The sequence below is a fragment of the Phasianus colchicus genome, chromosome 38 (assembly GCF_987193195.1).
Source record: "Phasianus colchicus chromosome 38, bPhaCol1.hap1.1, whole genome shotgun sequence".
NCBI classification, from domain to species: domain Eukaryota; kingdom Metazoa; phylum Chordata; class Aves; order Galliformes; family Phasianidae; genus Phasianus; species Phasianus colchicus.
The window spans coordinates 628,857-646,446 of NC_143473.1; the positions used below are offsets into that span (position 1 = coordinate 628,857).

The 17,590-nt window shown below is 59.2% G+C and overlaps 2 protein-coding genes across 7 annotated transcripts; one reads left to right on the forward strand and one right to left on the reverse strand.

The window, feature by feature from the left end:
* Positions 1-502: 502 nt before the first annotated feature.
* Positions 503-16,715, reverse strand: LOC149913363 (uncharacterized). Of its 4 annotated transcripts, none has more exons than XM_090130071.1 (9): positions 16,512-16,715; positions 14,883-14,971; positions 2,496-2,552; positions 2,215-2,271; positions 2,018-2,077; positions 1,854-1,918; positions 1,555-1,630; positions 1,335-1,381; positions 503-1,163 (listed from the first exon to the last, which is right to left on the reverse strand). In XM_090130071.1, the coding sequence occupies exons 2-9, from the start codon at positions 14,940-14,942 to the stop codon at positions 962-964; spliced, it is 624 nt and encodes a 207-aa protein (XP_089986197.1). In that variant the 5' UTR covers positions 14,943-14,971; positions 16,512-16,715; the 3' UTR covers positions 503-961. The 4 variants fall into 4 exon arrangements, with proteins under 4 accessions (XP_089986197.1, XP_089986195.1, XP_089986199.1 ...); XM_090130069.1 differs by lacking the exon at positions 16,512-16,715 and adding an exon at positions 16,166-16,343; XM_090130073.1 differs by lacking the exon at positions 16,512-16,715 and adding an exon at positions 15,203-16,339.
* Positions 4,997-9,615, forward strand: LOC149913364 (uncharacterized). 3 transcript variants are annotated; one of them, XM_090130060.1, is made up of 8 exons: positions 4,997-5,835; positions 6,053-6,114; positions 6,552-6,705; positions 6,887-7,143; positions 7,330-7,415; positions 7,778-7,869; positions 8,390-8,504; positions 8,631-9,615. In XM_090130060.1, the coding sequence occupies exons 1-8, from the start codon at positions 5,694-5,696 to the stop codon at positions 9,064-9,066; spliced, it is 1,344 nt and encodes a 447-aa protein (XP_089986186.1). In that variant the 5' UTR covers positions 4,997-5,693; the 3' UTR covers positions 9,067-9,615. The 3 variants fall into 3 exon arrangements, 2 of the variants coding, with proteins under 2 accessions (XP_089986186.1, XP_089986185.1); XR_016461313.1 differs by having other exon boundaries at positions 5,689-6,114; positions 8,631-9,221; positions 9,350-9,615; XM_090130059.1 differs by having other exon boundaries at positions 5,689-6,114.
* Positions 16,716-17,590: the final 875 nt, after the last annotated feature.

Sequence of the window (17,590 nt, forward strand, 5' to 3'; positions counted from 1 at the left end):
TAAAAAGAGCTTTTTTGTGGCTCTTTTTCGCTTCACATCCCTTGCCCACTGCCGTCTTCCTTTCCCTGAGGTTCGGGTTTTGTGAAAGGGCTGCACCATTTGGCACTGGGGTGCAGCTTTTCGCTGAAGGGCTTCAATCTTTGGGCCTTGGGTTCAGGCTTTTGCTAAAGGGGTTCAGCCTTTTGTTCCTGGGCTTGTGCAGTTTGCAGCACTGCACCATTTGGCCTTGAGGTTCCGCTCTTAGTTTTCCATCTCTCTCTCTCTGCAGGGCTCCATAGCAGAGGCACTTCTTCGCTGCAGCCTTCGTGGACAAACTCCACTGAGCAGAAGAGATCTGTGCAGACACAGCAGCAGACGTCTGTGTGCAGAGGGACACTGCTCATCCCATTTCTCCTCCTGTCCGCGTCTCATCCCACTCAGTGCATTTGAGGGGGGAATCTTCTTCCATCTCCTGAGTCACGCCTCCCCTGGTCAGCAACAGAGTCATCCAAACTCAGAGGAATAATAGAGATGAATTTATTGAGAGCTGAATTAGCAGCCGGCAACAACCAATTGCAGGTAACATTGGCCAATGGGCTAATTGCAGCGAATAGATGTAAACAATTGCAGGCAACGGCTGCAACGAAAAGTGAAAGAATAAATGATGGCAAGCAGAAAAGACAGACAGCGGGGCAAGAGGGACAGACAGACAGCAAAGCAAGGCCGCTCAGCGCTCGTAGATCCAGCCACGTCCTGGTGTCGGGTGCGGATCTTCAGGCTGATGGGTCGTTGGAGGTGGTGGTGTTCAGCTGACGACGACTCACGACGACACTGGAAACACTGAGAAGTGCAAAGCGGTGGCACTCGGCCACCTGCCAGCACTGCCCCACAGCTGTGCCTGTGCGCCCCCGGGGGCAGGAGCACAGGAGAGGCCCCTTCGGTGGGGCAGAGCCCTGTGGGGAGGGGCTACCGAGCGAGGCGGTCAGATGGGCAGCAGCCCATCAGAGACCACACGCAGGGCGCTGCTGGCAAAGTACGCCAGGGAAGCATACGTTGTCTGGGGCAGCACTCGAGGCAGGAGCCGATAGAAGAGCTCCTGGTCACAGCGCTGGGCGTACAGTAGTGCAGGGCCCAGCACGGCAACGAGGAGCAGCTGGAGGCAGACCAGGATGAGGCAGATCGTCCTGCGGGGCAGAAGAGAAAGAGGGCCGGGAATGAGGCGTCCCCACCCCACGGCAGCACAGCCCCACACGGTGCCAAAGGGGCCGTTTGGGAGCCCCGCCGGCCGCAGTGGGGGTCCAGGCCAGCAGCCCGCTGCCGGGAGCCTGGGCACGGGGCAACGAGGGGACACTCACTGCATCCAGAAGGCGAGCCCGTATCTCCTCGCCTCCTCCTTCTTCTCCTGTAGGTGCACAGGGGGCAGGATGGTGGTCAGGCCCTGCTGCAGAGCCGGGGCTCGTGCGGGACAGTGGGAGCCCGGCAGCGCAGCAGCACAGCCCCAGTGCTGCAGGGAGCCCCGTCCCCGGGGAGCCCCTCGTCGGATGGGGTGAGGGTGCGCTGGGCTGTGCCCCTTACCAGCTGTGCCTCCACCAGCTCCGGCAGCACAGCCCCAGGCTCGTGGGCTGCCTCCAGCTCCGTCTGATGCTGCTGCCTGTAGGGCACGAGCCTTGGTTGGAGGGTGCCGGCCTCTGTCACCGCAGGGGCTCCCCAGCAGCGTGCGCCCACCGCGGGGCCGGGCCGGGGCTGCTCTGTCCCACCACGTGCCGGACGGAACCCGAGCCCCGAGCCCAGCGGCGCTGCAGTCCCACTGCTGCCCCGGGTGCTGCAGGGACCCCCGGGTGCAGGCGTGGGCCGCAGGGCCCAGTCCCACTCACCAGGCGCTCTGCGTCTCCAGCTCCTCCCGCTGCTCTTGCAGGCGCTGTTTCTCCTGGCGCAGCACCTGGCAGACGAAAGCGTGAGCGCCCGTGTCCCCTGCAGCCCTCCTGCAGGTCCCCAACCCGGGGGCGGGCAGCCCCGATCCCTCGCCCCTCCGCACTACCTCGATCTGCTCCGTCTCGGCCTGCAGCTGCTTTGCCAGCCGGGCGACGAGCTGCTTCTCCTGCAAGACAACGGCCGTGCCACGTGGGCCGTCTGCGCTGGGAGCCGCGGACCCGAGGGACCGGGACCGAGGTCCTCCCGCAGAGCCGGAGCCGTGAGGACACCGAGCTCTGAGGACGAGCCCCCGCTGCACCCTACCTGCTCCAGCTCCTCTGTCCTGGCAGCCGCTCTTCCACCCCGCGTTTGCTGGGATTCCTGCGGGAAAGGAGAAGAGGAGCGGCCATCGGGGCACCGGCGCTGCCACGGAGCTCCGTCTGCCGGCAGCTCCGCGCCGCCGTCCCCTCCTGCCTCCTCCGTCGGGGCAACCGGCGCCCGCAGGGCTGCAGCTGCAGACCCACCCGGGGGGTTTCTCCCAGCCCACGCCCCACAGCGGCGCTGCTGTGCCTGCACACCCACACCGTGCCGCTGCATCTGCTCACCTTCATCAGTGACTCCCTGGCCACGGCTCTGTGCTTCTCCACGACCCGCTCGTGAGCCTGTGGGAGGGGAGAGGAGCGGCGTTGGCACCGAGGCGCTGCCGGCAGCTCTGTGTCCTGCCAGAGATGCCCGGCCCTCTGCTGCCATGCCATGCCATGCCATGGCACGAGCAGGGTGCCGCCCAGCCGGCAGCTCGTCCTTTCTGTGCCTGCCCACCCCGGGCTCACCTGCAGCAGCTCCTGCAGCAGCTTCACGCGCTGCAGCGCTGTTAAATTTCCGCTGGCAAACTGGGCCCGCATTGCTGCACCAGTCGCACAGCTGCTCGCAGGACCTGCACCACCCGCAGAATGGGGCTGGCAGGTTCAGCGCTGACCCACGGCCCCCGCCTCGCCCTGGGGCCTCTGTGAGGTCAGCACGGCATTGTGATGTCACCAGCACAGGAGGGTCCTTGAAGATCATAGAACCACAGGATGGTGTGGGAGGGGAGGTTCCTTGGTGGTCATAGAACTATAGAATGGTTTGCGTCACAAGGGTCCTTGAAGGTCATAGAACCACAGGATGGTTTGTGTTTGAGGGGTCCTTGAAGGTCATAGAACCACAGGATGGTTTGCGTCACAAGGGTCCTTGAAGGTCATAGAACCACAGGATGGTTTGTGTTTGAGGGGTCCTTGAAGGTCATAGAACCACAGGATGGTTTGTGTTTGAGGGGTCCTTGAAGGTCATAGAACCACAGGATGGTTTGTGTTTGAGGGGTCCTTGAAGGTCATAGAACCACAGGATGGTTTGTGTTTGAGGGGTCCTTGAAGGTCATAGAACCGCAGGATGGTTTGTGTTTGAGGGGTCCTTGAAGGTCATAGAACCGCAGGATGGTTTGTGTTTGAGGGGTCCTTGAAGGTCATAGAACCACAGGATGGTTTGTGTTTGAGGGGTCCTTGAAGGTCATAGAACCACAGGATGGTTTGTGTTTGAGGGGTCTTTGAAGATGACAGAACCACAGGATGGTTTGTGTTGGAAGGGTTCTGGAAGGTCATAGGACCACAGGATGGCATGGGTTGGGATGTTCCTTAGTGATCATAGAACTACAGGTTAGTTTGTGTGGGAGGGTCCTTGAAGATGACAGAACTATCGGATAGTTCATGTTGAAAGAGTCCTTGAAGATCTTAAGAAGTGCAGAATGGCTTCGTTTGGAGGGGTCCCTGAGCATCAAAGAACCATAGGATGGTTCTTCAAAACAGCTGTGAAGGATCTGTGAGCAAATGCGCCATCAGTGGTTGGTGCTGCAGGAAGGCCAGCAATCCGACCTTTCCTCCAACGCCTTCAGTGTGAAATTGGAAATACAGTGCTCACCCCTGGCTTGTTATATCTGCCAGGACATCTGTGCCCTCTGATGGGATTTCTGGGCTCAGTTTTCCCAGCTCTGGAAAGAAGGGTTTGGATTAGGGGTAGGGTTTGGGGTCGGGTTTGGGTCTGGGTTAGGGTTGGGGGTGGGGATAGGGTACGGGTTAGGGGTCGGGTTTGGTTTAGGGTTTGGGACAGTGTTTGGGTTAGGATTAAGTTTTGGATTTGGGTTTGGGTTGTGAATCATGAGAAGCGTTTTTCTATACTTTGAGAACAGCCTTTTGCATAACTTGAGCAGATATAACCTGAAGGACAAAGGCTGGCGTAAATGTAAGGGCAAGAAGAGAATTTGGAGCAGGCTGCAGAGCTTGTTGTCAAGTGAAGATTAGAGTTCTGTTGTTGAAGATAAGATGGCAGAAGAGATGCCTCAGCTCGACGTAACGTCAGTGGGAACCAGTTTGGGCAGCCCCCCTTTAAAGGTTGGAAATTTACAGCGAGGATGACTGTTAGCCTTCATCCCACGACCAGCAGAGATGTTAATTATTTCTTGGAATTTCTGCCCACGTCCTTGGAATGTAATGAAAACGTAAATGCCGTGCCTATAGATCTGTAGTCACTGCTTCTCTGGCTGTGCACGTTGGTGGAGCGATCCCCGTGCACTGTAATAAAGGGAAAACCTGCTTGACACAACCCATGGCGTGTCCCATTCCCGTGTTGGTTTTCTCAGCTTCACCGTGGCCTGAGAGAATAAGCTTGTTGGACTGGGCACCGTGCAGCTTTCAAACCCTGTTACTTTAAATGAGATGCCACGATCCAAAAAGCTGCGTTGCTGGGCTGCTTTGAACTCAAGTGGCTCATAGCTACAGTGAGATATTCCCCTTATTGCAGTCCAGATGGAAGCCAGAAGGAGCTGGATGGCCGACTGCTTTTCTTCTCCAGTGCCAGAGCAGCCCATCCATCCCAGCACCACTGAAAGTCGCCCCTACAGCCCAGTGCTGTGGAAGGCGGTTCCGCCCAACGCCGTGACGTCGCTACCACCCAGCTCAGCTGCAAGCCGCTCTGCTTTTGGAATTACTTTATCCACGATAGAGCCTGCTGCTGTAAAGCACGAGCTCTCCTAGCAATGACCTGCCTCTGACGTGCTCAGCCTGCAGGAAAAGTTATTCCTCTGCGTCTGCAGGCTTTGCTCACGTTCCCAAGTGCAAGAGTCAGCCCAGAGCTCGGCTTTACCTACAGCAGAACTCCAGCCTCTGGCAGCCGTGTTTTTCTCTCTCCTGAAACACTGAACCGCGGCAAGAAGCAACGTTTCAAAAGCTGCTTTATTGCACAAAAGCCAGAAATCAGAAGAGATTTCCAGATCAGGCCTGCAGCAGAGCCGGGCCGAGTCCAGGCAGCGAAACCCGGCCCGTGGTCTGCATGGAGCTCGAAGGCCAGCTTGCCCTTGGTGCCCAAAGGAGCAAGCGAGCGCTGCAGCCACCGAGCTCCCGCTCAGCCAAATGGCTGAAGTTGAGGAGCGAGGAGCTCAGGCGGGATGAGGAGAACCTCGGATGACGGCGGGCTCGGCATTGGGCGGTGAGGCCAGCCTGCCCGAGGGGCCGCCAGCAACACCTCTGGTGTGGTGCTGCTGGCACGCAAGGGCTCCGGGTCTGGGCAGTGCCATCCACCCGGGGGCAGACCCGTGCTCCTGCCGGCAGGGCGGGCAGCAGGCTGCTGTGCCGGCGTCATAATGGGCAGCAGGCAGCACCGGCCACGCTGTCGCCGTGTCGCCATGGCGCCGTCTGTGACACGGGCACCCGGGAGGGGTCTGAAGGCAGTGCCCGGTGGAGGGTCCTCAATCCTGAAGGAGCGTCGGCAGAGAGCGGATGCGTCTGGAAGGGATGAGCTCCCACGTGGCTGTTGCCGATGCGGAGCGTCCTGCTGCGGTGAAGCGGGCCGAGATGAAATTCTGGGAGGATGGCCCCGCGACACAGCGTGACTGCAGAGTGCCAGGGGTCACCGCCAAAGGTACGCGGGCCCACAGCCGGCACGGGAGCAGAGCTGCCAGCAAGTCCTGGCACCGAGCGGGCGAGAGCCGGCACGGGGACCATCTTGGGGCTGCCTCCGTGTGGGGCTGGGGACAGCGACGACGCTTTCCATCCGCCACCTCCCTCCCGCTCCGAGGCAGGAGGAGCGCCAGGAAGCGGCAGAACAGAGCGTGACCTGCTTTTCCTTTGCCCTGCAGAGCGAGTCGCTGTCTGGGATGCGGTGGCCATCTGTGTCCAAGAGCAGCTCCTGCTGCGCAAGGTGGGTCGGCGCCTTCTTCCCGCTTGGCTGCCCGCAGGGCTGGGGAGTCCCCTCGCCTTGGGCCGCGGAACGCAGTGACTCTTCCCTGCACAGGCAGCGGGGAACTCAGCCCAAAAACCCCCGTAAAGAACCAGTGGGGCTCCCGCATGCGTGGGGTGACTCGTGGTACGTGGCGCAGTGTGCTGGGGCTGATCCCGCTCTCTGGAAACCTCTGGCTTCCATGAAGCTGCTTCTGCCCTGACTGCTGTGCTGCGTTTTGGGAGGGGGAGGAGAGGAGCGGGCAGCTCCTCCCCAAAGCTCTCCCGCTGCCCTGGCCTGAGCTTCTGAACAGTGGGAGAGGGCACGGCGGGACCCGAGGCACAGTCCCCGGCCAGGGCAACCTTCAGCTCTTCCTCCAGCCTTAACCCTGCGGCCCTTCCCTTCTCTCCCATGCACAGGATGTCCGAATTCCCACCTTGGGTTCCTTCAGCATGGCCTCCGAGCGGGTTGAGGCCGAGGATGGAGCCGTGACTGTGCAGTGGCCTGCGTTTCGCCTGGCCAGGAACCTTGCGGGCAGCCATAACCGGATGGAGAACAAGGAATACCCAGCAGGTAGGAGAGGGGGCTTGAACCCCTTCTTGCTGCGCAGACAGGACAAGCGCTGCTGTCGCCTCCGTTCCCAAAAGCAATCCGCCCGCCCAAATACGGGGCTGTCCTGGCTGGTGCCCGCAACGAGTCGCACTTGGGAAGCAGCGGTGGAAACGGACTCTGAGAGTCTGGTGTGATTTTCCAGGCCATAAGGAGGTGGAGCCCCTGAAATACGCTGAGGTGGCCGCGGCCGCATCTGTGAGCTGCCAGACTGGGAAGGCCTGCATATTTGACACAACATCCCTCGTCTCCCACTGCCTGAGGAGGGGGGAGAACATCGCCTTTGTCCTGAAGGACATGGGAGTGCTCCTCATCGAGGAAACGAGGATCCAAATGAAGTTCTACTACGACTTCCTCGAGAGGATCAACGGGAAAGAGAACCTGGAGAAAGTTGTTCTCAAGGTGAGCTCTGGGTTGCTCCGTGGCCCTTGCGCTGCCTGCACGTGGCTCAGCAGGACCTGGCCAGCTGCCCGGGCTGTGCAAGTGCTGCGCTGCTGTCAGCTCTCGCGGCCTGGGGCTCCTCCAGCACTCTGCAGTGCCTCGGCCGTGACAAGGACGTCCCACATCCTCCCCGTTCCTCCCCTGCAGGTGCCCTGGCTGCTGGACATGGTGGTGTCGCGGGTGGCAGCTGTAGCCTCGCTGACGTCCTCCGGCCGAGTCGTCATCTTTCCCAGGTCAGTACGCTTGTGGCTGCAGCCCTGCTCGATGCAGCTGCTCAGCTCTCCTGCAGAAGCGTTTGCTCCTCGTGGCTGTGGGCATCCTGCCATGGGAACGCAGGCAAAAAGAGCTCGGAGAAGTGCGGCACCGTGTCCCTGGATTGTGGACATTTCTGTGAGGTAGAGCTGACGGGAGAGATGAAGGAATTTAGGGGACGTTCTCATCCCATTGTGGCCCGGGTGACTCCGTTTCCCAGGACAGTCCTTGGTTCTGGGGCTCAGTGGACCCTGGGGAGCAGGTCCCTGTGAGCAGGTGATCCCAGCCAGCAGAAAGGGCAGCCGGAGCCCTGGGTCACACCGCGTCTTCTCCTGTTACACAGGTTTAAACGGGAGTTTGCACCCAAACCACCGCCCGGGAAACCCCGCAAGGCCTCACAAGTGCCACTGCCACCTCTCGGCCAGGACAAGAAAGGTAAAGCAGCTGCCAGCCCCACTCCATACCAAATGCAACCAGCGGGCGATGGGGAAATCCCCATCCCAGCATCACCCAAAGAAGGCTCTGACGTGGGAAACCGTTCACAAGTGCCAGCTCGGCACTGCCTCTCCTCCTGCCCACACATCGTCCTCATCAAATCCAGAGCGCTGGGTGCCATGTTCCCACAGTGCCCCCATCCCTGCGTACGGCAAGGGCAGGGGGGTCCGAGGCCCAGCCCTCCCCCCAGGAAAGGAGCTCCCAGAAGAGGCCGTCGCCTCACAGGCACCACCCAGCTCCTCTTTCCCAAAGCAAAGCCATTAATGCAGTCGCAGAGTAACAGAGCTGCACCCCGGAGAGGAGGAGCTGGGCACGAGGCACAGAGGGTCTCTGCACCTGCGAGGGGAGCAGAGCGGCCCCCTCAGGAGCTTTGGGACAGGCCTGAGCAGCCCTGCGTGTCGCCGGGCCAGCAGGTCCACAGTCAGTCTCCTCTGACGAGATCTCTCCTTGCCAATTCCAGAGGAATGTTCCGAATTGCCACCTCTCCCCAGCTGGATCCAAGTCACCTTTCTGGTGGAAAAGCCGCCTGAGGAGAAGAAACCAAAGAAAAAAAGAGGTGTCCAGAAGAAGGACAGGTGAGCCTGCAGGCTCAGGGTCGGGATGTGCACGGGGTGTTTCCCCAGGGTCCCGGCTCGGGGTTGCAGGATACAGCCCCAAAGCCATCAGCCCCTCAGGCAGACCCCTCCGCTCTGTCCTTTCAGTCAGCTGCCAGCGATCCCGGAGGCGTCTTCTGCCAAAAAGAAGCCTCAGGAAAAGAAGGCGGCAAAACGCCGTACCAAAAGCAAAGCGATGGCAGAGACGGGTCCAGCACAGGCAGCACAAGCTCCAAGTGGCAAGGAAGAACAACGAGAACAATGCAGTGCGGTGAGTGTGGTGAAAGCCCCCGCTAGAGGAGGAGTGCCGGAAAAGGCACAGCCCAAGGCCAAGCCCAGATACCGCCCTGGAGCCCCAGCCCTGCAGCAAACACCACTGGCAGCCCTGTGGTCCTGGAGCTCCGAGACCAGCCTGCTGGAGGAGCGCACCCAAAGCGCCTGTGCTGCGCTGCCACTGAGACGCGAGGGGCCCGGATCCATGCAGGGTCAGCCACCAGAGAGCACAGCGGGGGTCCCCAGGTGGGGGATGTCCCGTCCACGCTGAGCAGGGCGTGGGGTGCCCAGCAGAAGCAGAGCTCCACCTGAGGCTGCCGACAGGCGCGCGATTCCCATCTGCGCCATTCCTGGGACCAGAAACTCCAGCTCGGTATGGGACAACTGGGAACGATGCCATCGTGTCCCGTGAAGAACAGGATGCAGGTGGGCACCTGCCTGCTCCCTCTTATCTGCCGGCAAGGCCACTGCAAAGACAGCTGGCTCGACCACTTTGGATCCGAGCTGTCACTCCAAAGAGAGCTGACTCAGCTTCTTCTGGACTTATTCATAAGTTTGTACATCGTCGTTGTCATCAACCGAACAATGACCCCTGATGACCATCGCTCCTGAACATCAACGTCTGAACTGCGAACCACGCTGGAGCCGTGGAGGTGACAACCTCCCTCTCGCTTGCTACAGAGACTGCTTGCTTTCATTTCCCATCTTTTCTATTGCCCGTCTTCCCCATCTCCCGAAACATCTTGGGTTTGCAACAATAAATGGACGGGCTAACATCTAACCCGCTGTGTCTTCATCTCTCCGTCTGCTATACATATATTAAAAGAACTCCCTATGCTCTATAGTGGCAGCGAGGCAGCGAAGCAAAGCAGAGGGAGAGGGACAATGGGGACTCTTCCTTCCAAGACCCCTTGGCTCTGACAGACCACATTCCTTGCAGCCTTGGGATCTGGAGTTCCTCATTTTCCCAAGTCACGCTCCCTTCTGCTGGCACGCAGAGCACACAAAGCCCAGGCTTTGGCAGCACTTGAAAGGCGTAGCTGCGCGTGGGGCTGAGCCTGGGCCCAGAGGAGACTGTTTCCTTCCAGCTCGCTGCTCCTTTGGATCCCCGGTGGGAAGGGAAGGGCTTTCTGGGAGGCTCTGGCATAGCTTAGGAGCAGAACGATGCAGCTGGGCAACTTGAAGGGAAGGGATGAAGAGAGGCAGAGAAATGGCTGCCTCCCCGCAGCGTTCTGCCCTGAAGCCACCCCTGGGTGTGCATGAGGGAAAAGAACCGCCCTATTTTTTGCGAAGAGTCTCTTCTTGTACAGAAATCCAGCGGTTGTCAGACTGCGTGGAAAGAGATGCAGGAAAATCCAAGACAGCTCTTGCAGAAAATGGTCCTTTGCCCCGTTCTGGCCATTGGTGCACTGAACAGGATCCGTCAGCAGAGGGGCAGCCTGGTGGAGCGTGCTCTGAAGAACTGTCACCTTGCGACGAAGAGCAGAGAGCAAGGAGTCCTGTGCTTTTGCCCTGTGTTCCCTTTGCTGCAGCTCTGCCTGCAGTCATTGGTGCCGAGTCACAGCCCCCAGCTCCCCATGCCCACCTCCGGGGCAGGATGGGGCACCACAGATGGCCCGTGGTGTCCTCAGCTGCCACCACCAGCCCCATATCCCAGTATCCATTCCAAGTCCCTCCCATATCCAGAACCCATCCCGTATGTTTCTCATTTACTGATATCCCATCCCAGATCCATGCCATAGAAATAGGAATAGGAATAGAAATAATAGAAATAGGAATAGGAATAGGAATAGGATCTCAAGGTTGGAAACGACCTGTAAGATCATCCAGTCCAGCCGTCCTCCCATCACCACCGCTACCACCAGCACTAAACCACATCTCGCAGCTCCTCATCCAGGCGCCTCTCGAACCCTGCAGGGACGGCGACTCCACCACCTCCCTGTGCAGCCACTGCAGTGCCTGACCACCATCTGAGAGAAAAGGTTCTTCCTCGTGTCCAACCTCAACCTCCTCTGGTACAACCTGCAGCCATTTCCTCGGTCCTGTTTGTTGCCTGGGAGAAGAGGCCAAACCCCTCCTCATCTCAGCCTCCCTTCGGGAAGTTGCAGAGTGCAGTGAGGTCTCTCCCGAGCCTCCTCTTCTCCAGACTGAACAATCCCAGCTCCCTCAGCCGCTCCTCATAGGACTTGTGCTCCAGACCCCTCACCAGTTCCGTTGCCCTTCTCTGGACACGCTCCAGGGCCTCAAAGTCTTTCCTGTAGTGAGGGGCCCAAAACTGAACACAATATTTGAGGTGCGGCCTCACCAGCGCTGAGTGCAGGGGATGATCACCTCCTGCTCCTGCTGGCCACACCATTTCTAATGCAGGCCAGGATGCCGTTGGCCCTCTTGGCCACCTGGGCACGCTGCCGGCTCATGTTCAGCCGAGCATCAATCAACACCCCCAGGTCCCTTTCCTCCTCGCAGTCACCCAGCCAACTCGTCCCCAAGCTGTATGGGATTATTGTGGCTGAAGTGCAGGACCCGGCACTCGGCCTCGTTGATCCTCATCCCATTCACCCCAGCCCAGCGATCCAGCTTATCCAGATGCCTCTGAAGGGCCTCCCTGCCCTCAGGCAGATCCACACCACCTCCCAGCTTGGTGTCAAACGCAAACTCACTGAGGGTACGCTCAGTGCCCTCGTCCAGGCCATCCATAAAGATATTCAGCAAGATGGGCCCAGTACCGACCCCTGGGGGACCCCACTCGTAACGGGTCACCAGCTGGACTTCACTCCATTAAGCACCACGCGTTGGACACGGCCATCCAGCAGCTCCTTGCCCAAAGCAGTGTGCACCCGTCCAGGCCACAGACAGCCAGCTTCCCCAGGAAAATGCTGAGGGAGACCATGCCAAAGGCTTTGCTGAGGTCTACCCTGCATCAACAGCCCTTCCCTCACCCACCATGCTGGTCACCCAGCCGTAGAAGGAGATGAGGTCGGTCGAGCTCGACCTGCCCGTCATCAACCCGTGCTGCTGGGCTGATCCCCTGGCACCACGCACGTGCCGTGCGATCTCACCCAGGACGATTTGCTCCATGACTTTCCCCGGTACCGAGGTCAGGCTGACGGGCTGTCGTTCCCCGGATCCTCCTTACGGCCCTTCTGGAAGATGGGAGTCACGTCGGCAAGCCTCCAATCCTCTGGGACCTCTGCAGTTCACCAGCAGCGCTGACAGACGGCCAAGAGCGGCTCGGCAATCACCCCGCCAGCTCCCTCAGCACCCGAGGGTGCAGCCATCCGGTGCCACGGACGGTGACAGTCCCGATGGAGGAGGAGCTCTCTGCCTGCCTCCGCCTGAATCGCTGGGGGTAATTCTGAGTAGCGTCCCAGACTTCCCATATCCACATCCCCGCACCCCCATCGCACGCCTCACGTCCCAATCCCACACCCAACAGATCCCACATCCCAACCCCGAATCTCATCCCCACTCCCTCATCCCAAGCCCATCGTGTGGTATTGAGGGCCTGGCGCCCGGAAGATATCGCGTTGTACAGGAAGACAGGGTCCCTCTCCTGATAGCGTTCAGTGCCCAGGTGATATAAGGCCGTTTTTCCTGCCAATAAACGCCATTTGCCGTCCACCACATTGGTGTCAGCGAGCCGATGGACCGAGCGACCTGGGATTGGTCGCCGTGCCGTTCCCGAACCAGGTCGCCACGCCTACGATAGGCAACAAGTGGTGCCGAAACCCGGGATTGTCGCCTGGACGGGTGAACGGCGGCCGGAGCAGCAGGACCAGCCCGGCGGGGAGGACGCTCCCGGACCAACAAGGAGGATGGAAGTCCTTGTGAAGGTCGTACCGCAGTTAGATAAGCGGTGGGGTATCGATTGTAAGCCCAGAGATTTTACTCTCGCTATTGCGAGGCTTTTGCAAATGAGGGTCATTGACCAGCCGGTGGATATTCTCCACCCCGAAGTGTGGGGTAAGCGCACTAAAGCGTTAACTGAGGAGACGGTGTCCTCGGGCTGTGGGAGAAGCCTAGAGTCGTGGGGGAGAGTCGTGCGGGCCCTGCGCAGGGCCATGCGGGAGCGGGAGAGCTGGAGGGCAGCGGAGAGCCGTTTGTTGGGCACCCCGGGACTGGGAGTCGGGGCAGCCACGCGGACTTTGCACCCCTCTGACGATGACGTGTCCTCTCAATCCAATTGCTCCTTTTTAATATCAAATGCAGAAACAACATTCCATTCCCACAGGAGAAACCCCTCTTACAGCCTGGAGGAAAATAAAGATCGCATGCGCTGACTGGGCCCCATCGGCCACACTAGCGTTCCCTGTCCGGGTGATGGATGGGGGACAGAGGGTCCACTCGCCGATAAACCCTCGGGATATACAAGCAATTGTTAAGGCAATTGCAGATAAAGGGCTTAACTCAGCTATGGTCTCCACCCTTATAGATGGTGTTTTTGGGGGAGACGATATGCTCCCATTTGACATAAAACAAACCTGTAGACTAATTTTTGACGGAGCAGGGATGATTGTTTTTAAACAAGAATGGGAAGATAACTGTGCAAGACAACTAGCTCAAGTAACTGGGGTGGATCACCCGCTACATGGTTCCAGCCTGCAGCGGCTGATGGGTACAGACCCAACAATGATTACCCCCCAAGCGCAGGCCCTGGGCCTCCAGCCCCATGAAGTTGAGACAACTACTGGTGCAGCCAGGGACGCTATTCGCACAGCCTCTAAAGTTATCGTTAAGCCATCGCCACGGTCCACCATAAGACAAAATGAAAGTGAGAGCAATTTGTAGATTGCCTCCAGGCAGCAGTCGACTCCTCGACCCTGCCTGCGGAAGCGAAAGGCCCGGTTGCCACCAAGGCGGCCCACAAGAGCGCGCCGGCCACAGGCGGCGTGACCAGCCCGGCACGGTGGTGCTGCGCAAGATCCGCCGCTACCGGAAGTCCACAGAGCTGCTGATCCGCAAGCTGCCCTTCCAGCGCCTGGTGTGCGAGATCACACAGGACTTCAAGACCGACCTGCGCTTCCAGAGCCCGGCCGTAGGCGAGCGAGGCCTACCTGGTGGGGCTCTTCGAGGACATCCAGCTCACCCGGCGCATCCGTGGGGAGCGCGCCTGAGGCCACAGCCCATCCCCCTTTCTCTTCCGATTAGAATGTTCTTGTTCAGAGCACCCTATGTTTTCTATTCGAGTTTTCTATTGAAGATTGTTATCTATTGTTATATTTTACCTAATTTAATTGTGCATAGGGAGGGGGGAAATGTAGGTAGTGAGGGTCTGGCGCCCGGAAGATATCGCGTTGTACGGGAAGACAGGGTCACCCTCCCAATAGCCTGTGCCTTTTTCCCCCCAAATGTTAGCTTTTTTCCTCCATATCGTGCCTTCCCCCCCCATGTCGCAGCTTTTGGGGGAAATCCCCACCTTCCAATCCCACACGTTGAGCACTGGCCGCAGCTCGGAGCTCAGCGACGCCACCCTGCGCCCGCACGGAGCGAAGCCCACCGCCCGCACAGAGCCGCCATCACCGCGCAGCGCCCCCTGCTGGCAGCCTCCGGCGGCGTCCCAAAGGCGGATGGTGGGGAAGGGACCGAGCTGGGGGGGGGGCGGGGGTGGAGAGGGTGGGTCGATGGGGGGAAAACTCCACCCGGATGCATTGATGGGGATCGCCGTGGGGGCATGGGCGGGAAGATGGAGGGGGGAGGAAGACGGGGGGGGCAGAAAAGGATGGTAGGGATATGGGGTGGCATAAAGGGGGAAGGGGAATGGGGTGACAGGAATACGGGGTGACAAAAAGGGGGGATGGGGAATGGGGTGGCAGGGATGTGGGGTGGCAATGAAGACAAGGGGCAGGGTGATAGGCAACGGGGTGATGGGAAATGGGGTGACAAAGGGGTGATCAGGATAAGGGGTGGCAGGGAATGGGGTGACAAGATTTGACAGGGAATGGGGTGGTAGGAAACGGGGCGGCAGGGAATGGGGAATGGAGGGATAGGGAACGGGGTGACAAAAAGGGGCGGCAGGGAGCTGGGGCGGCAGGGAGCTGGGGCGGCAGGGAGCTGGGGCGGCAGGGAGCTGGGGCGGCAGGGACTCACCTCCCCAGTGGCTAGCAGCTTCCCATCAGGAGAGAAGGCCACAGCACTGATGGTTTTCATACAAAACAGCACAATTTGGTTGAAAGCTCCTGCAGGGGAAACGGGAGACTTTTAGGGGACAAAGCGCCCCAGATCCCATTTGTCACCTGGAGGCATTCAGGATGTGCCGCTGGGTGCTCCTCACGGGGTCAATAATGACAACGACACAGCTGTAAGGTCAGGGGAAGGGCTCACAGCATCACCCCACAGGTTACGGGGTAGGGAGGGTGTGGGGTCAGCCCTCAGCCCCGCGGGGGAGGGGTTGTGGGGTGGGGGCTCACCCTGCAGCGTAGGCGACGTCACCCGATGTGGGGCTGCAGCTGAGGGCGCTGCTGCTCCATGTCGTCAGACCCAGCACTGCGTGCAGGGTCACCTGGGGGGGCAGTGGGATGGGGGGCCTGGGGGGGGCGTGTGGATGTGGGGGGACAGGGGCATATGGGGGGGATATGGGAGAGACATGGAGGACAGGTGCATGTGGGGGCGTGGAGATGTGGGGGTACAGGGGCATATAGGGGGAAACAACCCCATAACCCCATCCCTATATCCCCACCCCATACCCCATAACCTCATCCCATAACCCCATCCCTATAACCCCAAACCATCACCCCACTCCATACCCCATAACCTCACCCCATAACCCCGTCCCTAATATCCCATAACCCCACCCCATCACCCCACTCCATACCCCATAACCTGACCCCATAACCCCGACCCTATATCCCATACCCCCCCCAAAACCACATCCCTATATCCCCACCCCATACCCCATAGCCTCATCCCATAACCCTGTCCCAATATCGCACCCCTATATCCCATATCCCATCCCTATAACTCCTCCCCGTAACTCCACTCCATACCCCATAACAGAATCACAGAATCGTAGGGGTTGCAAGGGACCTCCAGAGATCATCGAGTCCAACCCCCCTGCCAAAGCAGGTTCCCTACACCAGGTCGCACAGGTAGGCGTCCAGGCGGGTCTTGAATATCTCCAGAGAAGGAGACTCCACCACCTCCCTGGGCAGCCCGTTCCAGTGCTCCGTCACCTCACCTAAAGAAGTTCTTGCGCACATTGGTGCGGAACTTCCTATGCTCCAGCTTCTGGCCGTTTCCCCTTGTCCTGTCTCCGCACGCTGCTGAAAACAGTCCGGCCTCGCCACTCTGCCCCCCACACCTTAGATATTTATAGACCTGGATCAGGTCCCCTCTCAGCCTTCTCTTCTCAAGGCTAAACAGACGCAGCTCACTCAGCCTTTCTTCATAGGGGAGACGCTCCAGGCCCTTCACCATCTTTGTGGCCCTCCGCTGGACTCTTTCCAAGAGATCCCTGTCTTTTTTGTACTGAGGAGCCCAGAACTGGACACAGTACTCCAGATGAGATAACCCCACCCCATAACCCCACCCCTACATCCCATAACCCCACCCCATAACCCCGACCCCATATCCTGTACCGCACCCCATAATCTCAGCCATATATCCCATAACCCCACCCCATAACCCCATAACCTGACCCCATACCCCCATCCCTACATCCCATACCCCATAACCCGTCCCTACACCCGATACCCCATCCCCCACCCCATAACCCCTTACCCCCCCGTGGAGCGGAAGTGACCCCGTCCCACTTCCGGTCCCGGAATCCCCCCGCGCCGCCGCCGTTCGCGACTGTTCCAACAGCGCGCGGAAAAACGCCTCGCCCTCATATAGGCTGCGAGAAGCGTCGCTCCCTCCCTCTCCATCCAATAGGCCAATAGGAGCGCGCTGACGTCACCATATCCCCGCCCATTCCGCGCAGCGCTTGGCCAATAGCGTTAGTTCCGCCCCCATCTCGCCTCCTTCAGAGCCGCGGGTTCGAATCCGGCGCTGCCTCAAATTGAAAAAAAAAAAAAATACAACACAAAAAAACGAAAAAAAAAAAAAGAGGAAAAAGAAAAAAAGACACCGAAAGATGGAATTATTGACTGCTGTGGCTGAATAAGGAGAGCTGTGCCAGAGTGCCACCATTCAACCCAGCACAGCTGTGCCACCATTCAACCCAGCAGAGCTGTGCCACCATTCAACCCAGCACAGCTGTGCCACCATTGAACCCAGCAGAGCCGTGCCACCATTGGACCCAGCAGAGCTGTGCCACCATTGGACCCAGCAGAGCTGTGCCACCATTGAACCTAGCAGAGCTGTGCCAGCATTGGACCCAGCAGAGCTGTGCCACCATTCAACCCAGCAGAGCTGTGCCAGTGTGCCACCATTGGACCCAGCAGAGCTGTGCCACCATTGGACCCAGCAGAGCTGTGCCACCATTCAACCCAGCAGAGCTGTGCCAGTGTGCCACCGCAGGTCCACACTGGGTATCTGCTGTGCCTCTGCCCGCTGTGGGAACCCTGGGGCAGAATTTCCCCCAGCTGTGCACAGCGCCTGCTGCCCACACGCCCGCGGGGAGCCAGCAGTGCAGCCAGAATGTGGGAAATATCCAAAGAATTTTCGAGGACGGTATCTCTGATAAAGCAGATTTTATTCGCAATCGCAATGGCGGGCCTCCTGCAAGCAGGAGAGCACACAGAAAACAGGGTTACATCTTTTATTCCCTATTCCCCGACGCTTCTCTCTTACTCCCCTGGTTCCTCATCGGCTGAGTACTTCAGGTTCACAATCTTCTCAACGCTTCACTGAACATG